The sequence below is a fragment of the Centroberyx gerrardi genome, chromosome 1 (assembly GCF_048128805.1).
Source record: "Centroberyx gerrardi isolate f3 chromosome 1, fCenGer3.hap1.cur.20231027, whole genome shotgun sequence".
NCBI classification, from domain to species: Eukaryota; Metazoa; Chordata; class Actinopteri; order Beryciformes; family Berycidae; genus Centroberyx; species Centroberyx gerrardi.
The window spans coordinates 17,473,697-17,497,823 of record NC_135997.1 but is presented as its reverse complement, the minus strand read 5'-3'; the positions used below and the strand labels follow the sequence as shown (position 1 = coordinate 17,497,823).

Sequence of the window (24,127 nt, the reverse complement as noted above, 5' to 3'; positions counted from 1 at the left end):
TAGATACCATGCAATATTCACCAGGCTGAATAGCGCAGAGAAAACATTTAAATTAGTGCATCTGCAGCATCAGGACTCTACCCGTCAAAGATTTCTTCTCAAGGACCTCGATAGAAAATGCTTTTGACTTACCCTAACTTTTGACGCAAGAGTCTTTTGTTATGAATAATAATGAAAATATTCTGAAAGGCATTTTATATTGTCAACCCCATTTGAGGTTTAATGGGTTGACTGTCAGACAATTAGTGTGCTTTCCAGGCACACTTCTGTTCTTCCTCATACTTCTGCTGCGTTTTGTTCTGCCCAAGCTTTGTCCTCTAACTACTTCTTCATACTTTCAGCTACAAAGCCCACGTAGATCATTTAGTGCTCCACACATACACTTACATAATATTTTCCATCACACAGCTAAAATTATATTTGTCCTTTCTTTCTCGGTTTTACTTACTTATAATGGGTTTAAATCTTTTTGGTTTTTCAACTTGGTTTTTCCTGAGATTAGAACTATTATACATGCATTTCCTTAGAGTACTTGTATACTATTTATTTTTTATTCATTAGTTTATTTGATAGGGACAATGCAAATGAACATATTGGCACTTCAACTGATGCAACTGATGTTCTGCATACAGAGGTTATAGCTATTGCCAGTTTTCAGCTCCTGTCCTGTGTTAAGCTTTTTTTAAAAGAAAAAAGGAAGAAAATATCAAGGTTACATACAATTATGAAGCATACTTATTGCTTCATAAGGCAAGGCTCACTCAACTTGACAGCACTACTACAGTACAAAGGGTTGTACCACACTGCACAGACAAGTAAGCCTACAGACATTTTCCTTAAGATAAATGTACCTTGTCTAACTGAGATATGTTGTTTTCATTTGGTGCATGTAACTGCATGCAATGGACTCAATAACCTTGGTTTAGTTGTTTATCCATAATGAGCAGCAGCTCAATACATTACACACAATACAATACGCATTACTGTGGAGGTACAGTATACCACAAAGGTATGAGTACTGGAGGCAGAGATGACAGGGTGCTCAGCTCCCATAATGGAGCAGACACACTTCTATACAAAACGACTGTGAGACTGAATAGCGAATGATCAGTGAGACTTTGCTCTTTAACTGTGGGAGTTTAAATCAGTCTGAAAATGTACCAAAATGTGCATTTAAAAGAAAATATTCACATCAATCCAGCTTTTCGTTATAATGAAAAGTACAACATACCTAAATCAAATGTAGACCGTGGTAGTCGTTCAAGGAAGGTTAATATATAACCAATAATCACATATTTAACAATCTGAATGATACAGGCATAATCAAAATGGCAATAAGCCCACAGCGGTATTTCTCAGAGCTGGATTGATTCATTTAGATGGTCAAAGGTCACTAGGATTGACTCCTGAGGAATCCACATGTGTCACAATCTCCAAAATCCCTGGGATACTAGAATAAATATAAAAAGACTGCAACAAAACTTTGCTGTCGACTGCATGCATAAAGACTTCTGTGGAAACAGCAACGTCCCTCAGCAGCGGTGTTGTTTTTACAAAGAGCCTTAAATGTTTGCGCGAGCAGAGATTACCGCAGTACAGTTCAGGAGGAAGGGAAACTTCTCACGCTCAGGCCTAACGCTAATCACTTTTTGTTTGTGGGCTAAAGTTAGGCTACTTCAAGGCGTTTTAATATACCAGCTGATGGGAGTAACGTTACACTAGTTTGCAATCATATGACTCACCGCACACGTTAAGTCAACAACAACATGTAGTGGTTTGGCATCGCCCCGTGGCTGGACCTCGGCTTTCCTCCCGATCTGATGACTCCTTTGCTGACAATATGTCTGAAACTGTATCGCGTTATTATCTGCAACTTGACACAACGTAGGCTGACCTGCGTTATTTCACACGTGCCTCCTCTTCCTCAGTCTTTCGCCCAGCCCTTCCCGAACATTTTCAACCCGCAGATTTCCTCACTTGCTCACATTCTACTGATCCGACCACCCGATTGATCACTAAACACAAATTTTCACCACAGCACCCACTCCGCAGGAAACCACAGAAACCGGACGCGGCGCCGTCGACGTCACCTCGGCGTGTGTGATCCCCTCCGAGCCGATACACACACACACACACACACTGACAGCAACGAGGATCAATAACACAACCTGCGCTCCTCTCTCGGGGTCCCGCTGGCACCAGGGCCGAGGATACAGGGCTTAGCTAACTGGAAAACTCGCCACGCAGCCCAAACAAGTAGAAATATAGCGGGGAAACTTTACACGTACGACTTACCAGCCTCCTTTTACATCGTGTTCGACCCGGCGTGTTATTGTTTCACTCGACGGCACTAGAGCCCGCGACGGCACGGCGAAACGAGTGAAAAAATGATAACAGAAAATTGTTGGTTATAAATAGTCATGATACCCCTCTGGTACACCGCTGAGTGGTCCGCACAACCCCCAGGAAATACGTCACTGCGATGGACAAAGTGCAAACGTTTGAGCACACCTACTCTGCTGACCGTCGTTCAGCCACCGCCACTGTAACAGCCCCATCTACTGGTCAGAGACCGCAGTGCACCCCGGGACATCCTGGGTTGGGGTCAATTCGTGAATCAATTCCAGTTCAACTGAGGAATTGGAGTTGGAGTTTGAAAAAAAGAAAGAATTGGAATTGAATTGGAATTTCAGGAAGTTTAATTTAATTCAATTAAATTCTGTGAAATTCCATGTTTTTTTGTTTTTTCTAACCACATACAGTATCTGAGATTTCATGTAGTGTTATACTGTATATTATCAATACTGAAAATCATAAAATGTTAAAGCTAGCTTTCAGGTGGTATTTGATGCATAACATGTAATCGTAATACATACATTATGATTGAATGTATTTGATTTGTTTAACTGTCTTTTATTTGATTCTTAATGCTTGATGTTTAGCAAGTCAACAGTCTCTTAAGTGGAATTTCGTGACATAACGGCAAAATTAAACTATTCCTCATTTTTGTTGAGGACCCACTGGAACCTTCTGCAGGACCCCTGGTGGTCCCCGGACACCACTTTGGGAACCACTGTTTTACCAGAGAGCCAAGCCTATCAATAGCCTACAGTGGGTGGCCATTGGGAAACTGTGGCGCTATCTTCTCTAGAGCCATTACACCTACCTGAGTGACATAATCCAAATTCTGTTTTATTCCTGAAGCTTTACGTTGTTTATTGTTAATCTCCAAAACAAAATTAAAGCACTTTAACTTAAAAACGTACATTTCTTTGCAGCCTTGAAATTTTCAGTTGACTAAACTAGTTCTGAATGATTAGGTCAAAAACTCACTGAGTGAACTTAAGACAATACATTCAATCAGCTAATGTCCAGTCATGTTGAGAAGTGTTTATCAGTTTAATCCACTAATTGATGGATTGCATTCCACTGTTATTTATTCTTTCATATTCAGCTGTTATGTAATAGTGAACGGTTGCTAACATGTTCCTTCATCTCATAGCTTTCAGTCACAAGTCATGAAGTTGTGATTAGTTATGAAGCTGATAAAATTGTAAGTTGAAACTGACAAACGCATCTATATTCACTGAGTTCATGGTTAAAGATGTGTTGGTTTCACTAAATTGCACTATGGGGTATTACAGTGTAATATTTCTCCTGGCAACAGTTATCCTGTCATAATCCTGATGTTGGCTGTCATAGTATTCTTTTGATAAAAGAGGTGTTTAGGACTATATAATTGTAAGGTGGACTTCATTTAGACTGCACAATTGCACAGGCAGATAGCTGTTCCCTTTCAATGTTCCTCTTTCTCTCTCCCTCTTTTTCTTTCACACATACACACAGGCACACACACACAAACACACAACATGCATGGTTGAACTAACTCAAACAAAAAGAAGAAAATGCACTTGGATGCACAAACAGTCCATTCAGACTCACAAACACTGGACTCTCATGTTTGCACACTGACACTCAGATGGAAATAGGGTCGATTTACACTCACACATTTACATTGGTGCAGTATATGCCGATACAAACATGTCCACAAAAGGCCAAATAACACTGATCTTTAATGGCATAACACACACACAAACACATACACACTATTCTATTCCATAATCCCCATTCAAAAGAGAATTAGAGGGAAAGTTACAGATGCCTATGAAGGTTTGAGGCATATCTAATCTCTCAGTACTTGATTTATTTGCAGTAACTGAGTATATAGTAACTATATTACCAGAAAGAAAACAATAAAGCAGGTGTAGCTCAAAACAAAGTCCTCATACATATTGTGAAATGCAAAGAGCTTATCATTCTGACTGGAAAAAGTATCAGAAAAACACTATCAAGACTCTGTGTGATGTTTCTGGGTTGTAGACTTATGGAAGTCACTGCATGATGAGATTTTTTGATGACATGCAACAATCCAGGATTTTGGTGGAATAGCAACTGTCATTTTCTCCAATATAGCTATAAACACCGCTCAAAATGCAATCAATACTTTGGTAAGGACCAAGGAGTATGGAGCAAATCCATCAATTAATGTGTCATACTCCAAGTTCCTATGGATATTTGTATGTACTGTACTGTATTTCAAATGGTATGAAGTGATAGCAACAATAACCAAATACAGTTCAGAAATGTGTGCATCAACAAGGGTGTGAAAATCTGCCTGATCTCTAGATACATTTTCTTACCGAGGTTTGCCAGGTTTTGTCTCCTGGCAGTATGAAAGCAGTCATTATGAATGAAGACTGAATGACACATAATGGCACTTACGTCAGAATTGTTGCAAATGTTGGAGCAAAATCTTTTGTGGTGCCTTAGCTGTAATTATTGCATTTTCTTCTCTTCTCCACAGAGGAGGGAGGTATTTAATTTGAAAAAGGATGTATAACTGCATGCAGGAGCATCAGAATGACTGTATTGAGTTAAACAGCATCTCAAATCTCTTTTACAGGATTTAAAATGCAACAGGCCAGACACATAATTCATTCTCATGTTAATGTTTATCCCTTACTTAATAATGACATTTATTTTCTTCCTACTATATTTTTTGCTTACCGCCATGCAATCCTTGCATCAGTTACCTGAAAATAAATCATTGCATGGATTCCTCTGATTGTTATAACAACAGAATATTGTGCATAATATAATTACATACAGTAAATAAATTACATATTACCAAGCTAATAACTCAGATAAAAGTGTTACATGTGCAGCGGAGCACAATAAGGAGCAAAGTATAAGGTGAAAAAGATTGAATCCAGGACCAACACACGAGTAGAACACAGTTCAAAATCTTTATTTTAAGTACAAATGCGGCAATACCATGGGAGGTCAAGGGACGAATAAATACAAATGTGTTCCAGCGTTTTAAAATAGTTGCCATAACATAAGGCATAGAGCCAATAAGCATATAGTGAGGCTGTCTGTGATCAGGGTCGCTGGAGCCAAGTTCCTTCCTGTGGAAGCAGATGAACAGAACATTTATCACCACCATATAAACACCGGCTTCAAAACATAGAAATCATATTGATTGCTTAATACAGGCAGAAGCAGGGCATTGCTGAAAAGACCATGTGTGCTCAGCAGGACTTCCTCAGATAAATAAAAGAGGGATGTTAAACCAGAGGTGTTTCCCCTGTTTTTTTCAAGCCCCACCTCTCAGGTCACGCAGGTCTCCTTCGTACTGAGCCAGGTCGAGGGCGTGTCTCTGCCCGCTGTCCAGCTCGGCCCGCTGCTCCTCAGTGACGGCCCACGCCTGCTCCACACTCAGCCAGGACAGCTGAGCTGCACTGAACACCACCTGCCGGACGTACAGCCAACACAAACACTCAGTAACGCATAACGGGAACTTGATTATTTATAAAACAAATAGATGCACTGTTCTATTGATCTGCATAATAAATAGAGCAAAATGAAACTCACTGCCATCTTTGTTGGTGAGATCAGGGCAATAGTTTCTGGTGTGATTCCCTCCACTTGTTCTTGCACCAGAGCCGACAGAACCAGGTCCTCCAGACCCGCTGGACAGAGAGAGAGACAGATGAGTCCACTGACGTTGTAGTTAAATAACTAAATGTTTCTCATGTCAAACACAGGAAAATGTTTTCACTTTCAAGTCAGTCTCAAGTCTAGTTCCAAGTCTAAATGCAGAACACCAAGTCAAGTCAGAACAAATCAAGACTCCAGTATCAATTTAATATCTTAAAGACAACAAAACATCTAGGACTTTTCAATGCAATATCGTTTTGATAGTATAAAAACTTGGTAAGTGCATCATGAGTTAGATTTCTATAATCAGTTTCAACTTCAATAAATTCAATCATTCCATTTAAATTCAGTTGTCTGGTGGAACAAATCTCATAACTTTCAATGTAAGTCATTTACACAAGTCACCAGAACCAAAGTCAAGTCAAGTCTCAAGTATTCTCTTCATGCTTCAAGTCAAGTCTCAAGCAATTAAAATTGTGACTTGAGTCTGACTCGAATCCAAGTCATGTGACTCGAGTCCCCACCTCTGTCTACTGTACCTGCTAACGTCCCAATTTCAGTGAAAACCTCCGGCCCCCAGGCACTGACGGGACCAAAGGCCTCGGGCCTGGACAAACGGCTGGTCAGTGCCTCCATCTGCTGTTCTGAGCATGGCAGGGACGTCTCCCGCAGGAACAGGGCCGCCACACTGTCGTTTGAAGGAAAGGGTCACGATTTTAAAATAACGTATCCCCTTCTGAGGACATCAAAACATTTTCATTTTTTGTTACTGAGAAATCGGCACCAGCCTTCTGTTGGCATTTGTTAGCTGTGCCAATGCAGGGGCATGACAGTATAAAAAATGTATGACAGTTTAAAAAATACTGTCAAAATCACATGCAAGTCATTCCATATACTTTCATAGATATAGAAACAGAAAAAATAAGGAATAGAACCTGTATATGACTTTGAGAGTGATGGTTGTGTGCCCCATTGATTTGGCATGAAAACATTTTGAATGCCCTATAGGAAGGAGTTTGATCGCTTCTTTAAAAAATCCTGAAGTTTCCCTTTAAAGAGCACGAGCCTCATTAGAAATGGACACCTGGGTGTTATATGGATCAGTGGTTTTCTTTGTCTCCCTGCACTTCAGATCTGACTCCTGACATATGTTGCATGTTATCCCCTCTCTTTCTCTTTCACCTTTACTATCACTTTCCAATACACACTACCCAATAAAGCAACAGTAACAAAATATCTTCCAAACACAACTGGCTTGGTTTGGTCTCGTTTGACAAAAAGGCAAAGTGTGTCGTCAGTTCAGCAGCATATATTTTCAAATCTAGAGCTCAGAAGTTGTCCAATCAATACAGTTTCCAGGTTTTTTTTTTTATAAAGGGATGCTGTATCTGATGAAGCAGGTTAATAACACATTGGATTTCACTGACCTCAAGTTGTAGGGGTTCAGTCTGTTGATCTCTGAGGGATTCAGACCACAGATCAGATGGCCGAGTGTTGCCAGATCTACAGCTGTTAACTGCTCCACTTTCAGCTTGCGCCTCCGCATCACACCTAGAATCACTGCTCTCATCTGGAAGGTCACAGGTATATCCAACACTTGCCAAAGGACATATTAAATATGTAAAAAGTCATTAAGTTGAGATGCTCTCATTAAAGTTTCAAATCAGGGTGAACAATTCAAAAGCTCACTTTTTTATGGCTCCAGTCCGTCAACGTCCCAAGATGTGCCAGCAGCCCCAGGTCAGTGAGGTTAGTGTCGTGCAGCTCCCTCTCTCCCATCTCCGTCACCACAGAGCCCAGAGCCAGCAGCTGATCTGCTGTCAGCTCTCTCACCGGACTGTAGGCCTGGATCCAATCAAGACCCAGAGCATACTTCAACTTCAATCGATATTAAAACACAACACAATGAAATCAGGGTCGGGGGTTACGGATCGGGCTGTGTCTGTCTGTACATTTGTCCCCCATCAAACACGATATCTGGTGATTTCTCAGATACCACTGGTCTGATTTGGACCAACCTTCTGCCGTTTAAAAAATTACACTGGCTGGCATAATGGGGGCTTCATAATTAAGTAAAGTTTTTTCAAAGTCGTCATAGGTAGGTTTTATAAGGTGACGTTTTGTTTGAATTCAACAAATATAATCGCCGAACATGTTGGCTGAACATAAATGAGTAAGATAATATGTTAGAATCTCAGCAATATAGATAGCGCCATTGCTCTGCAATTTGCTTTCAAAGTGGATGTTGTGGCTCAGACATCTGACCAGCTGAGGCAAACTCTGGAGCAGGAGTGCATCGCTCTGAGGTTGTCAACCTGCTGTGTGCTGATTGCTACTGGCTGGGTGGGAGGTGGAGGAAGGGGAGAGCGGGGCGAGGGACGCTCGTCTTCCTGTTTATCTTCAAACTTACAGACTTACAGCTTTAACTAAAAACATGACATCTCAGACACCTCTGGTCCGACTTTGATGAAACTTGGAGGGATGACGCGTTTTGGCGCTGCGTTCTGACATTTAAAAAGCTGCACTAATTGGCCTCATGGGGGTAAAATTTCAAACTTTGAAAGGCCATAACTGCCACTAGTCTGAATTTGAGGAAATGTGGAGGGATGATGCATCTTGTTCCTGACTGGCCTAGGGGATGCCTGCATCATTTGTGGGGGATGACATGTTTAACTGTTTGACGTGATATCCCTACCAATATGGAACAGAACAATATGTTGATACCCTAAATAAGTGCGAATAACATCAAATAAATGAAAAAAAACAAAAAAAAAAAAACAGACAAGCTAAGCAGTGACTCTAATTGTTTTCAAAACCAACAGTCTTTTGCAGGCAGCTCTGTAAGCTACACTGACCTGAAACAATACTGACCTGCCTGAGTTTTACCCACAGTGACCGGCGCTGCTCAGAGCTCAGCGAAGCGTCCTGACCAAAAACTTCGACACACTGTTTCAGATCCTCCTGCGACATGCGGTTAATCTGAGTGGATGTCCAAGCTGAAGGAAATATCCCTCTGATGTCAGCGCAGCTTGGAACCGGCACTAGTCGGAGAGCAGGAGGCACCGGTGAATGCAGTGTGTTGATACAAATGGAAACTTTAACAAAGAAACATTTCACCATGATACTTGTCTGACTTCACAAGTGCAGTGGAGTGGTTTCACTACAGATATAAATGCACTGCAGTAGAAACAGAGTAACACAGAGGCACTAAATGTTAAAGAAAGTATTGATGAGTAAACCTTTGGCCCTTCTGCTCTTTGCCCTGACGATCCCTCGAATGAGGCTCTGGGTCTGCTCTCTCTGCCGATGCTGGTCCATGCACTGGCTCACACAGACTCCGCCCACCGCACTGTCCTCCCAGCGCCTCTGACCCACCAGCACCTGCTCCACCGTGTCTTTATTCAGCACTGACTGAACAGGGAGAACACACAGTCCTTCACAGTCGTGTTATATACTCCAAGCCTGTTTTGTCTCAGAAAATCAGTTGGATTAGAGTAAAATATTCTCAATTCTTTATGTGGGTTCATGCTTTCGGGTGCTCACCAGTGGAATGGAGTTGATCTGCTTTGACGAGAGAGAAAACACCAGCCTGCCCAAATGTTCCACATCCCCAACGTCCCATTTTGACGGCTCCCTAGCAAACATGCAAACATATTTAGCCATTAGAGTTTTGTAATCCATACCGAAGAGGAAATTACAAACACAATGCTGGAATCTTCACATTCAGACATTTTTAGTGCTGTATACTGCATACAAAGTACTATTGCCACCAGATGTAGGAGGTATTTGTTTTAACAATACATAAATCGTTATTTCTCTTTAGCAGAGTATTTACTTTTTTTTTTATAAAACCACAACAAGAGTTCATGAACAGTCAACCTCCAACATTTCCTGTCTTGGGACTCTGTGGCCAACACGAGCCCTCAGGCTTATATTCAGCATTTGTTATCAGTAATTACCAGCAGGGATCTTGAAAGGTGTCGGACACAGAGAAAAATAGCTGTAGTTTATAGTTTGTTTCTAAAATGGAAGCAAATGACTGATATCACTGTTGGATGACCTGGGCAGCCAAGTAACATGGGAGTAAGTGTGCTAGGAAGTGAAAATATTCTACTAAAATGTATTCAAATAAACAAATAGATAAATAGAATAGATAAATAGAATATAAAATAGCTAAAATATCTAAAATATATAATATTAATATATTAATATTATTTGTTTGTAGAGGGCATTTGAAATACAATATTTTTACTTTATGTGATATACATTTTTTTAATATTTGTAATTTATGTTATTCTATTTTTGTTCACTACGTAAACAAGCTCAAATGGGAATATTTACAACTGGGAAAAAAGAAAAAAAGAAAAGTTTAATTCCAAAACATTATACAACCATTTTGAGGAGAAACTTGTTACCAGGATTTCATGACTTAATAATGCACAAATACAGATAATCACATTCTTAAAATGTTACTAATTTGTAGGTAATCGTCTAAATACCAATACGTGAGTTTCACATTCATGTCTGCAATCAGTTTGTGAATGTATGTGAGTAGCCTTTATATCACTTTTTTCAAATAGTGGATATCTCATTTTGAACTGAAACTCTCCACATATTCTTGTCCCAGGTGTCATAACCACAACAGATAAAACTTGATTTACCCCAGCAGATTTTTCCCAGTAAGCAGGGTGCTGATATCTCTCAGGGCCTCTTTAGGTAGGCAGTAGGCTCTCATCTCATCCAGCCGCAGAGCCAGGGCGCCTCTGTCCACCAGGGCCAGACTGTCCCGGTCCAAGAAAGGGAGTAAAGGCCCCAAACGGTCCAGAGTGGCACCTTCGATCTCCCCCTCCTCCTGAGAGGAGCCCTGCAGTGTCGGACACACAGACGCTGATGGAATAATTAGGATTTCACAGACTTCATATGACTTCACTTGTGTAACACCAAACCATAACTGGATGATGGATATGTTTTGATGTACTAAAATCTCTCTCTCTTTCTCTCGCTCTCTCTCTTTGTGTATGTGTGTGTGTGTGTGTGTGTTTGTGCTTGCTTAAGAAGATTAAATCAACATTAACCCAGGGTTTAATTACCCTGGGTTAATTTAGAATATCAGCTTTTTCTTAATGATATTTATAAATTATCAACAGTCACACTCATCTTTCCATAAAACCTATACAGCGATGTATCAACTACATTATGTAAGAATATGTATATGGCATATTTGTATTTGTATCTCTTTGTATTACCAGCACAGTAATGGCCTTCTCTGCTAAATTCATCTGTTTATAACGCGGCAGGTTCAGGAAATCAGGAAAGTGTCCCTGAATGTAATCCAGGATATCTCTGAAGGATGAATTAGAAAGGTTCTCTATCATCTTCACTCTGGAACAGAGCAGAGATACCAATGTATTAATGCATGGATGAACACATACACAAAGGAAATGCTGATGTAAATAGTAATGTACATCTTGAATAGGAAGGTTCTTACGGTAATGTTGCAGCAAACCAAGAGTTCAGAGCGCTGAGGTCCATTTCTGGTTGGTTCCTCAATTCCTCTACGATACATTTTCGCTGGTAACACAGCCAAAACACATCTGAACTTCTTAGTATCAAATATTTAAATAAATGATTCTTAGTTTGCTATGGATACATTGATTTTCTGCACATGTACATGTAGCAGAGCAATCTAATGAATAATGGAAGTGTAATAGAGACTGTCTCAATATAACTGAGCAGTTGAGGGTCGTGGCAGTATCAGTTTCTCACCAGAGCAGGTCTCATGCCTCCAGGCAGCCCAATGACAAACTGAAGCAACTCTGAGAAATCTGTTTCATTGATCCAAAGCCTCAGCCAGTCACAACTCATGCCACTGGCAATATGACCCAAATCCCTACAAATGAAAGATAAGTCAACAATTAAATTGCTATTGAGTGACTGCCTGACAAAATTGTGACAGTGTCAATCAGCTGTGAGTTTTCATTTCAGTTTGCAGAAAAAATGACTCATTACTTAAAACCAATTGTACGCTCTGGAAAAAATTGATTCAACTTACTTAATTGTTGCCTTGGTAACGTTTTCAAATTCATGGATCTTCTTGAACAGAAGCTGAGCCTATCCAGAAAGAAAATGAAAATGTATGTGTGTGTGAGTGTGTAAGTAAGTACATACTTGATAAAGGCATGATCTAGATACAGATTCCTCAAACTGTCTACATTATTAAATTACAATTTTTTATGCTTTAGATGTTATCTGCAGTCTCACAACATATTCCAGTATAACAATCAATTGAGAAGGGTGATAGATATTTAGTGATCAATATAAATAAATTTGGCTCAGGTCTGGTCAGGCTGAGAACAGGTGGTGAAAGCAGTCTAATACACTCCTGGTTGTGACAAAATCCCTTTAAGGTAGCTATTACTAATTTATGCTACTCCTCTAGACCATTGTACTACATCCAAACTAATTAGCTTGATGGTGGCTGATGCGTATGGAGCATTATTATCCTGAATGGCTCATTTGAAGCATGTCCAATGAGTTGCAGATCAATGGGAGCATAGACCAAAGCTAACAACATGTTTTTTCTTCCATGGTAAGAGCACTAGAGACCCATTGTAGTCGGATCAATGCAGCGTTTAACGTCAAACAAGAGTACGTTGAAGCAAAATGCGCACCTGCTGTGGAGACCAGTGCAGGTCTCTGTACAGGCTGACGTCTCTCAGGACTGTTTCTCCATTCACGGCTTCTGTCAGCTTTCTTAGGGGGACAAAGGGCAAAAGACAAAGTACCTGCAGAGTGATGTTCTGCAAGCCTCTGTGTAGAGTCTGTTGGTGCACAACACAAAACAGAAAGAAATGAACCCCAAACAGCCATTTAAGACCCTTTAAGAAACACAAGACAGGTTTCCCGGACATGGATCAGATGAACAGATACTTTCTGGAAATGGATCAAGCCTAGTGTTAGAGTAATTGTTCAGCTGTTGACCAGTTTTTTGTCCTCTCTTAATATGAAATGTTTTTTGTTTTTGTTTTGTTTCTTTTCTAGTAAGTGAGGGATTTTAGACTTGTAAGACAATCTGTAATTGCATATGTACGGAAGCTGGTGATGTTTATCTGGTATCAACTGCCAAAAAAACATCTCCACCTCCACAGTGTCTTCTGCTCAAGAGGTGACAGCAAAGTGAGAGTCACTGCAAATCATTAAGGATGGACGGAGAGACGAGAAAGTGATCTACTGAAGAAAGACAAGAGCACCATCACCTCCTGCGCTGCATTGTATAGCATGGCTCTCTGGCCAGGCTTTAGCTCAGTCAGTAAGGTTCTCCAGCACTGGCAGTGGCTGGCTCCACTGATCTCAGGCCAGTGGAGGTCTCTCAACACAGCAGGGGAGAGACCAGAGTGTAATGGCTTCAGTCTGCACAGTGTTTCCATGGTAAGCTAGCAGGGGGAGGATCACCAAAGAAACACACACCGATTAGAAGACAGTTGGCTGAAAGTCAGCGAAAATAGTTGAAAGCGACGCCTACTTACATTGTTGGCCTTTGAGATCTTGGATAATATTTGAAAAGCCTGAGGAAAGTACAGAAGTTGTTTATAAGGGTGCATGCAGTATCATAGAAGGGTAATGCAGTCAAATAGTAAAACATTTTAAAAGATACTACCAGTGTTTTGGGCAAAGGTCCAATGGGCCATTCCTGCCTTTATAGGAATTAATACAGATCACTGTTTATCCTCTTCTACTATTGAGATATTTGGTGGCCAATTAATTGTGCAATTAACTACTTCCATTGGCTGACAGTATATTTGAAAATAATTATACCTTTAACACCTCAAAAGATGACAAAAATCACTGCATTACATATTAGTGCCATGTTGCCCTTAGTTCATTTTTTCTTCTTTCAAAGTTGCTACATTGTGCATTATTGTTGTATCTGAAAAAAAGGAAGAGCTGGCTCTTTCCTAACGGATGCATCATGGCACAATTTAGCATCTTTTAAAAAGAAGTGATGCTGCATAAATTGGCATGACATTCTTTATCAAATCTGGGGATTTTCCAGGGTATAAAAAGCCATTTCTAATACATTTTCAGTTGCATTTGAAGCCTATGGCAGTGAGAATGCAGCAGAAAATGACTAATATCTAAATAATGGAAAATGGAATGATCTCATTTACTAACTTTGACTGAAATAAGAAAGACAAAGGGCCTACATGTGAAAAAAACAAACACTATTCCCTGCTGACCTGTGCTGGGGAATATCTGTGCAGTCCTGGCTGAGTGAGGACTTCCAGGAGTTGTTGTGAGGGAAGTGACTGCAGGAAGGAAGCTCCTAGCTGAGGCAGCAGTCCACTCAGGGCAGACAGCTCCGGAGAGGGCATGCTGCTCACATTCAGGGTCTGAACTGCTGGTGTCAACCAAGAGGACAGCTAGCCATGAAACACAGTTAAACAGAGTTAGACACTCATTTATACTACATAACAACACAGAAGACTATATTTTAGAATGGTGATTTTAAGAAGATTGTGTTGATGAAATCTGTAATATACTAGATGTCAGTCAGAATATGTGGCAGAGTTGTGCCCCTTACCCTGCCACTGGCACTGATGAGTCCCTCAGACATGCACTGACCCAGCTGTTGCCACAGTGCAGAGGACTGGGACGAAGCCTGAAGAAATGGACGCAGCTCCAGTGGATCCAGGTAACATGCAAGAACTCCTAACCTGCAGAGATACGTTATCCTTCAGTTTCTGACCACGGGAACATGGGCGGGTTATTACTAGTGTCTGGGTCCTACCTCAGTATGTTATCACTGGTGAGATTCTTCCTCTTACTGAACAGGGTCCGGAGAACATGGCGGCCCCTTGTGCCATCCAGGCTGCTGTTGCCCAGCAACTCCACCAGAGGACTAAGCTAAAGGAGACAACAGATCACGTACAATTATCACCTTCAAAAGCTAAAAACAATATTCTTTAACTATTTGCTATTAGACCCCCAACCAGTAGCGGAGACAAAAGCTACACTGATCACCTGACCATGTCTGAGAAGGCTGACTTCTCAGTGAAAGTGGTGCAACAGTTACATCATTTGATGTACTCACAATTACATCAGTTGATGTAACTGTGAGTGAAACTGCCTCTAACCTGATGTGATGTCAGCTGCTGAAAATGACTGACTGGGAGGTATGGCAGTAATGGGAAGATGGAGCTGAGGAAGTATGGTGGCCATGTAGGGACATCACCCACCACACTCGACTGCAGAAGTCTCTTTACAAAGGCCTTTTTCTGCAGCGACTTCATCTCCGAGCTGTGGTCGCGGATGGCCATCAACCTACAGAACAATGTAGAAGCTGTCAGCATCAGGACACGCAAAACTTTTAGATTAAAAAGTGGGAATTCTTGGTCCGGCAACTCACACACTGTCATTGATCATCAGGGAGGCTGGGAAGCTCATGATGTCGGAGACGGACATGAAGGGAATGAACTGAGACAGGTCCACAAAAAGCTCTGGGGTCACTCGTGGGAACTTATGAATGAAGGCAGCTGTCATTGTTTCCATGGCTTGTAACTCTTTTTGAGAAGCCTGAGAGAGAGAGAGAGAGAGAGAGAGAGAGAGAGAGAGAGAGAACTGATCAGTATTCAAGTAGGACCTCTTTATCCATGGGCCATGGCATACATCCAGATAAACTGGATAAATAAGCATACTACAGTAATCAGTATCAAAACTGTAAATTGTTGTAACAATATTTCCATGTTGCTTATTTATTGATCTTTAGTTGTCATTAGTGTGTCAACAGACACTTGTAGCACTATTGGAGTGCAAGAGAGAGCCAAAGTCAGAGAGAGAGAGCCAATTACATTGATAGCGTACACTGAAGGTACAAAACATTAGGGGCATCCTCCTGATATTGAGTTGCAGCCCATTTTGCACAATCTACATCTCAGTAGTCTCAAAGCTATAAAAATCCTTCTCTAACTCATCTGCTTCTCTTCATCTGCATCTCCTCCTTTGTGACTGGTACAGATTTAATAAGAGAGATCAATAAGGGATAATGGCTTTTACCTTGATTCACCTCATCAGTGTACTCATGTCTCTAATATTTTGTACATTCAGTATATGTAGCGAGTTTTAGAACAAACCTGGATGGTTTCGACTTGTAGCTGGTCCCAGCTTTGATGCATATGAGAAAGAAATCTCTTGACAGCATCTTTTTCAGCAGACATCACTAGAGTGCGGATGCTCTCTCTTGGCATTTGGAGATACTCCTGGTGAGATAAAGCGAATCCCCTTAAAATAAAGCTCAGTGAGCTCATCTGTTGTACATGTGTGTGTATGTGTGAACGTAGCTGCATAGCCAAGTACCTGCATCAGAACTCTGAGAGCAGAGGAGTTGTCTTCTCGCTGTATGAGGTCCCACAAGACAGGCTGAGGAAACATAGTATTCAATCATTGCCGTGTGTGTGTGCATGTGCATGTCTGTGTGTGTGTAGGTGTGTGTGTGTGTGTGTGTGTGTGTGTGTGCATCATCTATCTTACACTGAAGCAGCTCAGTAGGTCCTCCTTGATAGAGGGGTTCTGCTCTCTGCGCAGGAAGACTCCCACAGTTTGAAGGACGCTCATGGAGGCTTCCGGCTGCAGCGTGGCCCAGAAGGAGGTGTTGTCGAGGAGACTGGAGAGGAGGATGGCCTGGCCCAACCCCTGCCTCGCCTCTCCCTCCCCCTCCTCCAGACCCGAAGAGAGCCCCACCATGAAGTCCAGGACTCGCAGCACATAGCTCAATACCACTAGAAACCCTCCACGCTCCCCACCCTCAACCTCACACACGCTCAGCTTGTGCAGGACTTCCACCAGCAGCGGGGCCGGGTTCACGCACAGTTGCGATGTGTCAAACTTGTACGGCGCTGGGAGCATGTCAAAAAACCTCTGCAGCAAGCACTTCCTGCCCTCCAGTTCTGCCTCCAGGTAAGCACAGACGTCGGAGAACTGAGGCATGGATTTTAACTGCTGGTGATAGAGCGAGGCGTTTTGACAGATGTACTCTCTCAAGCCGTGTGTGTGTCCGCAGAGCTCCAGCAGGGTGGAGTTGGTGAAATGGTGCGTCGCCCACTTCCGGTACTGACAAGTCTCCTCAGTGGGGTCAACACGGGAGAGGTTGTGTATTTTGGTGCAGTACGCTGCGGCCCAGCTGCCCTCTGGGAAGGAGTGGTGCGGGCCGGGGGGCTCTCTGCCACACAAGGCTGCGATCAGGACAGAGTTGTTGGGCAGGAAGCAGTGTCTGAAGTCGCGGGCGGTGAGGGACCTGCTGCCCAGCTGAGCCAGACAGTTCTCATCGAGTCCTGGGCTTCCTGCCGCCTCACCTGACAGCTGCACACACAAGTCATCTATACTGGACTGGTTGAAATAATGATAGTCCTTTGTCGCTGCTGCCTGCAAATATCAAAGTTAGAATTTGTACCATTGTTAAAAGGGGATAGGAGGAGTGGTAAGAAATAATACACAAAGCACAAATACATTTAGCGTGCTTTGCCATGGCTAATAATTTAGGAAACGTTCCTAGAAAACACTATTTAAGTCCAATTAATGATATGTTACTGTATTTAAAGGTGCTCAATTTGACCATTATTGTTGTTATAAAATAACTGAAGTCATATCTCACCTGGTGTGCTCTCTGAAGCCAGAAAGAGGAGTTGGCACACACAGTGTTGTTGAACTCATGGGCAAAGTACTCGCTGCAGACATGGACCCAGAGGAAATCCTCCTCAGCTGCAGACAGGTACCAGGCCGCATCAGAGCAAGTGGCATGCAGGTCAAGTCCCATCTGACCCACTGCAGGATTAACTGACCCATTCTCCCCTTCAAACAGGTTGCAGTAGAGGAACACAGTGAAGTTGGAGACTCCTGTCAAGCCTGGGATGGATGCATTACACGCTGCCTCCAGAATTTCTGTTGAGGTGGAGAACTCCGCCTCTTTCTGTTGGTCTTTGCCTCCTTCGCCTCCCTCTGTGCTGGGCTGGTGGAGCCGGGAGCGGCGAGGTGCGGGAGGGAGGTCAGGCGGGTGATTTTTTTTGGAGATTGTTCGTGATGACGGAGTTTTTTGAGCTGAGTGGGATGGTGTTAGTCTGGACCTTAGTTCACCTCCCTCAGTGGAGGGGCAGGACAGGAATGGAAGGGTGCTGGGGAGGCCCTGGGAGCTAAAACCCAAAGCCTGGGTGTTCCATGTAACATTATGTCTTATCCCCCTAAATATGCATGGGCAGGTTAGAGAAAACAATGGTATAGAAACGTGAAGCTATTGTGACTTTGCTAATAACCTCCCGTTCTTTTATTAACAAAGAATAAAACTGAAGGTATAATGCTAAGTAATGCTGTGATATAGTGCCATAGTCAAAGTGTGTAGATTATAATGATATAGTGATCTTTATGAATAAAATATCTTACCATAAGATGAGCTGCCTCAGGTCACCTTTAGAAAGACAGATGGAAGGCAAATATTAACAGAAAATCACAGTGGAATCAGGTAAGGGGTGAATGGTGGAAAAAGCAACTGGAGGCCCTTGCAGCATTACAATTATGCTTGATGCAACAGCACAGCTCAGCTAACAATGCCCAGGATATAATGTTACTGACATCAATGAAAGGATAAAGAGATTAGCCGGGCCAGGGGATTGAAGGTACAGCAGATGCTCTCAATGACCAAGATGAACATAATGATTTTAAAGCAGTGTCAGTCACAGTAGCTTTCCCTTTCGTATTTCGGTGAATGACACTAAATACAATCTAAAGAACTTATGACTTCTTTTTGACCTGTAGTATATTTAAATGGACCTACTAAATAGTTAATAGCACACTTTTAGCAGTCATTGCTTTTCTCAGGATCCTCGCTTGGAGCAAAGCGTCCAAATGTTGTGTGCCTTCATAAATTGGCACTCGAACAGCGAGAGCCTGCTAGCAGCAAGCTGGAACATTAGTAACTTGTGAACATTCAGTATTCCTGTTTGTTAATTCAAAGCATCACATTCTCTCAGCATTCAGGACAGACTGAGGAGGTGAAGCAAAGTGAATGTTAAGAGGAAGCCAAATAATATCAAGCTTACAGGCTGTGTTTGCTTGCTACTTGCCATTCGACATAGAGAAAGTCACTGTCCTCATACCACAACATGACACTTGCCTTCCCTTTATCTTATCTTCCTCTTAAAGTATTTGTTACCTGAACCCTTACAGGTATATTCTCCACCCTGTTCCGATGTAACTGGAGCATTCTCTTTCTTAATTATCTAATGATTTGATTATCAGATTGTATTTATATAAATGCACACAACTGAAAACACTGATGGAGCTATGCTTTATGAAGATGACAGGTTTTGTTTTTTGTTTTTTTATAACTCACTGAAACAATCAATCAACCGCTCTTTGTGTCATGTAAATGAATCTTTATCTCGTGTTGGTGTTAATGACCTCCGAGTCCAACTGCTCTACATACTCACCCACTGAGCATCGCCCCTGTGGGTTAGGCTGTGGCACATCCACCAGGCTGCTGACATCATCAAGCAGCGCCATGGTAACGCGGTTCACTTTCTTCCTCAGGTTACTGTAGACAGAACTACCCACCCTGTGCAGGAGACCCCTCCTCAGCCCATCCAGGCTTTGCACCAGAGCTGGATTTTTCTCTGCTAAGTGGCCTGCCCTCTCTCCTCCACCTGAGCGTGATAGTGCCTGCAACAGTAAGCTTTGCATGGAGTCTAAATCGTCCCCAGTGTCCCTTGTCTCTTCCACAGAGGCATTTCCAGACAACCCGTCCTGCCTCATGGCCTCAGGAGGCAAGCTGAAGGGCTTTAAACGTCCAAATGCAGTTGAGCCCCTGTTCTGTTCACCACCTTCACCTGCTGGGTGTAAACTGACCACAGGCTTCCAGTTGCGGGTCTCTAGGAAAAGTAGCAGCTGCTGAAGCCAGCTGACGTTGAAGGCACAGTCACTGCGGCCCTTCAGTGCACAGATGAAGCCCTGCAGGCCGGCGCTGGCCTGGCCATAGGTTCCACTAACCAGTGCCTGGAGCACAGTTTCCAGCACAGCGCTCACTGTCCTCCAGTTCTGAGATAAGAGAGCCAAGAGCGGCCGGTGAGGCTGACGCTCAGATAGAGCGATGAGACTCTGCAGCAGCCCCAGAAACCAGTCCCAGTGAGGGCTTCCCCGCAGGGACAGAAACCAGTCCTGGAGTCTGACGCTGGGTCTGGGCGGCACCCGGCCGTTCCACTGGTTCAGTGTAGTACTCCCCTCAGACTGGATGAAGGATTGCAGCACCTTTTCCCATAGCTGCTCCTCATCAGACACTGTCTGTCTCTCCTCTAGCTCAGCACCCATCTCTTGGAGGTAAAGAGAGATGTTGTAGAGGAAGGAAGACAGACGGTGCCTGTCCACCGCCTTGTTTAGCGAGGGCAGGGGCATGTTCTTGCTGGGCAGGAGACCAAGTGTCTTCAGACCCCCCATGATGCTCCTCACCAAAGGGTGTACTTCGTGGTCCTTGTTAGTTTCTGGAGAATTTTTTTGAGGATTCCAAGCACCTCCTTTACTCCATTTTGAAACTATTTCCCTGAGAATGGCATCTCTTTGGTCCTCTTTATTTCCTCCTGAAAGTGTCCCATTAAGGAGAGCTAGAGCCAGCATTATGTCATAAGCACATGTAGCACAATATACAAACACTGTATTTGATGGACAAGTTTAGATGATGTACTCACCTGTCCTCTGAGCGGATGCTTGTCCCAGTAAAATAACACAAACTAGGACGCTTGTGAATCCAAGAGTGGCCATCCCTGGCCCTTTCTCTGCCATCTTCATCTCATGCCCGTGTGCACAACGACACAGTGATGTCACATCTTTCTCTTCAGTCTGTTTTTCCTAATGATGTCGCAAAACCCTGGGTTTAAATAGATGCCGTTTTTTTCATTTTCAGTGATGGGATTAACACAGGGAGTAAAGTATCTCACCGGAGAGGGGATATTAAACCTTAATGACTGGCTACCTTACCACTTTCACAGCATGGTTAATAAAACAAGTACCAGTAATCTACTTTACTTATGAAAACCATAAATCTATGAACTAATTAGAGGTGGAGCAATTTGTGATACTGAACAGAGCTGCAGACGAAGAGTGCCCAGAGAAACTGTTTAATTTATGAATATGAGGCTAGACATTTTTAATCCAAAAACACACAATTGTGATTAACAAGCTCACTGTTCAAAAAGATAAGCACAGAATACATATAATTTAGGTTGAGAGTAATTTTTATCAATTTCAAATGCCAATGATCATTTACAATAATTAAAATTAGGAAAAAAAATATTTTTTAGAACTCACCAACAGTTCCATTCCATTCATTACTTTAAATATCCTTTCAAGGCTTTGGCAGCATCTCTAACTTGTAGGTATCACTGCACTCGGAGCTGACCTCTTTTGGACTGCCACTCTCCGTTTCACCATCTCTCCTACTTTCTCTACATTTCACTCTCTCCTTCTGCACCCCTCCCACCTGCGTCCTCTAGCTCTCTCTGTGCTTTTCTCTACTTTGTGAACTTGTTCTCTTGGGTTCAGGTTGATGCATGGCTTCATATTTCATGAGTCATCTGACCATCATAGGTTGGTTGACTATTTTCTGTGATAATACATAGAAAAAAATAGAGAGTAGTATGAAAAAGCTTAGGTACACGTCACATAATTCCTTAAAACAGCAACAGTGGATCAGGACACGTCTATGAGTCCTTCAGGTCATGTCATTGTTTTGATGTACAACAATGACGTATTTAAAATCACACTTAAAATAAATAGATTTTTTTTCAATGCAGTATTTTGGACCATCGGGAAGCTATAGGAAGGTCACAGCTGTCAGCTAGCTGCTCAAACAAGGTGAAAATCTGGATCATGTTAATCACACCCAGGATATCCATCCCATTCTCTAACTGTCCAATGTCTCCCACTGACTAATTCTCTATTGAGTTGTCTCTCAGCTGGGACTCATCTTGTGACTCTGGTTCTGTGGGGGTGTAGTCTTACCTACTGGGCCAGGCCAGCAGGACTCTGCAGGCTGTCACTGTTTAGACACATTTATCCCTTGGTCACGCCAGCCATACAATCAAGCTCTGTACAAGGGGCACAGCAGCAGGCTCCCCAGCGTCAGACCACTGTCTGCAGGCCCTGAAACCCTAGAGGGTTGATTGAAAGGACCCACTCCCCCTTCCTTTAGCTGTGTGATACTGTGGCCTGCAGAGGGACAATAACTTCCTCTTGTATTATTGATACCGCAGGGAACAGCAGTCACTCAGTGCGGCAGGGCTCGATTGGCCGCAGGAATATTCAATGAGAAACTGGATCCACCCCAGACTTTCCTCCTCTCTGCTGGAAACACAGGTATGGCACTGGGGAAATCAGCTGGAGAAAGTAGCTGTTGAGATTGGAATACTTGGTTTGCTTCCAAGTGTTAGCCTCGTAATACTGTAGCTAGCCTCAGTTTTCATTAAGGGTTGGATGGATACCTTAAATTTCAACTGGAGATGTTACTACCTAGATGAAGAACTAATTTTCTGAGCAATTTCATATTGGAACACACCATTTTCTCTGATGTCAGCTCTGCAGCAAATATTTTTTCAAGAAGATGTTAGAAACCCCTTAAGTACCTTATGTACCTTCTTATGTAAAGTGAACAACATGCTGTATTTTGCATTTTTGGACCAAGGAAATTACAACAGAATCATTTAATGACATTTTAATTACCACAATAGCACAATGAGATTATCACTGATCTGTCATACACATATATTTTCTATCAGATTGAAGCAGACGGCAAGAAGAAGAAGAAGAAGAAGAAGGAGAAGAAGAAGGGTGACAGTGGAGTACAGTTCACTTCAGTTTGCAAGTGCAGGCCTGGAAGCAACAATATGGGGCACCCCACATTTTTGCAGGTCCACAAATTCACATAAACGTGTCCACGATGCGAATCAATAGACAAAACATAATAAAGCCACAGATGAAAGGAATCTAAAGCATTGACAATAGCTGCATAACTGCAATTTAAAATTCAAACTTTATCAATCTCTGTCACATTCTGTAGAACTGTCCTGACTGCATTTGACATGCCTGCCTCCCAGTGGTGGACTGGGATAAAAAACAAAACAAAACAAAAACAATGAACACTGGAAATGTGACACAGACTGGCCCAGTACAACTAACCCAGATACTCCACCCACTGTCCCGCTTCTCACAATATGGACACGTGTATTATTAGAGATAGACATTTTTTTTTTAGAATGTTTAAAATTAAGTTGCCATTTTTTATATGGCGCGATACATTTAAATTCAAAATATAATAAAAAATACATCACTTCTACTACCAGTTGCTCACAAGATGTCTGTGCTCTCTGCCCATAAACATCACATCTCAGCAAATTGGGGATCATAGAAAATCCTGACTTTCCCTGTCATATTTACTCCCTTGTTTATATTGGACATGCATTGTACATGAACTCGTAATTCTGATATTTCCAAGAGCACTTGAATGCAGCATAATTGCCAGATTACCAGCTATGTGGCAACATTATGCTAAATTAATCAAGGAGCAATTTAAAGGAGTGCATGCCTCTGTATGTCGAATAGGTTTCTCTTCGAATGATTTGACCTGGGGTAGCAACTTCTACATCAGTACAATCAATCACCATTTTACAGTTAGGGAATTTCTGGAAAGATGCAGGCATGCTGGTTTGGTTCTTTGTTCTGCTGGGTACAGTTGTCAGTATGTCCTTTAAAAAAAACTTTGTGTAGAAGAGTGACAAAAGTGTTAATTACGTTGCTGACAGTGCCAACACTACAATTAAAAAGTAGTTTTGTCGTAGTTTCATAAGTGTCATGAAAACCTGATCCTCAAGTGTAAGTGAATTGACTTTTCATCCAGCATAGTAATTAATTGAATCTTCAAAACAAGCAACATATCCAACAATACAACCAAACGTATCTCTGTCAAGCAATCCTGTTTCCATTCTGAAAACCTCCTGCTTTGACACTCTCTAGCTCCATCTCCAACATGTGACTGTTCAAACGATCGGTTGTCATCCGTCTGAGTTGAGCTGAGCTGAGCTGAGCATACCTCCACACT

The 24,127-nt window shown here is 42.2% G+C and overlaps 2 protein-coding genes across 4 annotated transcripts in view; both read right to left on the bottom strand.

The window, feature by feature from the left end:
- The window catches only part of furina (furin (paired basic amino acid cleaving enzyme) a), an 89,469-nt gene extending 87,040 nt beyond the window's left edge, over positions 1–2,429 (bottom strand). Inside the window, exon 1 of one of the 3 annotated variants that reach the window (XM_071922772.2) lies at positions 2,296–2,429. The gene's annotated coding sequence lies outside the window, so the exon portion shown is untranslated. Of the gene's footprint in view, positions 1–132; positions 218–1,742; positions 2,055–2,295 lie in introns of those variants that run through there. The other 2 variants (XM_071922763.2, XM_071922788.2) reach the window with 2 other exon arrangements.
- Positions 2,430–5,344: 2,915 nt separating this feature from the next.
- LOC139929797 (stereocilin) lies at positions 5,345–20,844 on the bottom strand. Its single transcript, XM_071922833.1, has 29 exons — positions 20,724–20,844; positions 19,476–20,615; positions 18,430–18,454; positions 17,648–18,230; positions 16,528–17,418; positions 16,354–16,416; positions 16,131–16,256; positions 15,407–15,573; positions 15,135–15,321; positions 14,789–14,904; positions 14,582–14,714; positions 14,238–14,420; positions 13,527–13,565; positions 13,257–13,433; positions 12,672–12,821; positions 12,053–12,111; positions 11,767–11,890; positions 11,489–11,571; positions 11,247–11,382; positions 10,662–10,864; positions 9,544–9,634; positions 9,240–9,411; positions 8,872–9,041; positions 7,690–7,845; positions 7,428–7,570; positions 6,540–6,688; positions 5,935–6,032; positions 5,668–5,812; positions 5,345–5,468 (listed from the first exon to the last, which is right to left on the bottom strand). Exons 1-29 carry the CDS (start codon positions 20,821–20,823, stop codon positions 5,380–5,382), a joined length of 5,898 nt encoding a protein of 1,965 aa, XP_071778934.1. The 5' UTR covers positions 20,824–20,844; the 3' UTR covers positions 5,345–5,379.
- Positions 20,845–24,127: the final 3,283 nt, after the last annotated feature.

Excerpts from the sequence above, each read along its gene's own strand:
- LOC139929797 (XM_071922833.1), bottom strand. The coding sequence starts at position 20,823 with ATGAAGATGGCAGAGAAAGGGCCAGGGATGGCCACTCTTGGATTCACA. Across the intron at positions 13,434-13,526 it reads AGATCTCAAAGGCCAACAAT|CTTACCATGGAAACACTGTG; the intron begins GTAAGTAGGCGT and ends TCCCCCTGCTAG. Across the intron at positions 6,033-6,539 it reads TGAAATTGGGACGTTAGCAG|CGGGTCTGGAGGACCTGGTT; the intron begins GTACAGTAGACA and ends CTCTCTGTCCAG.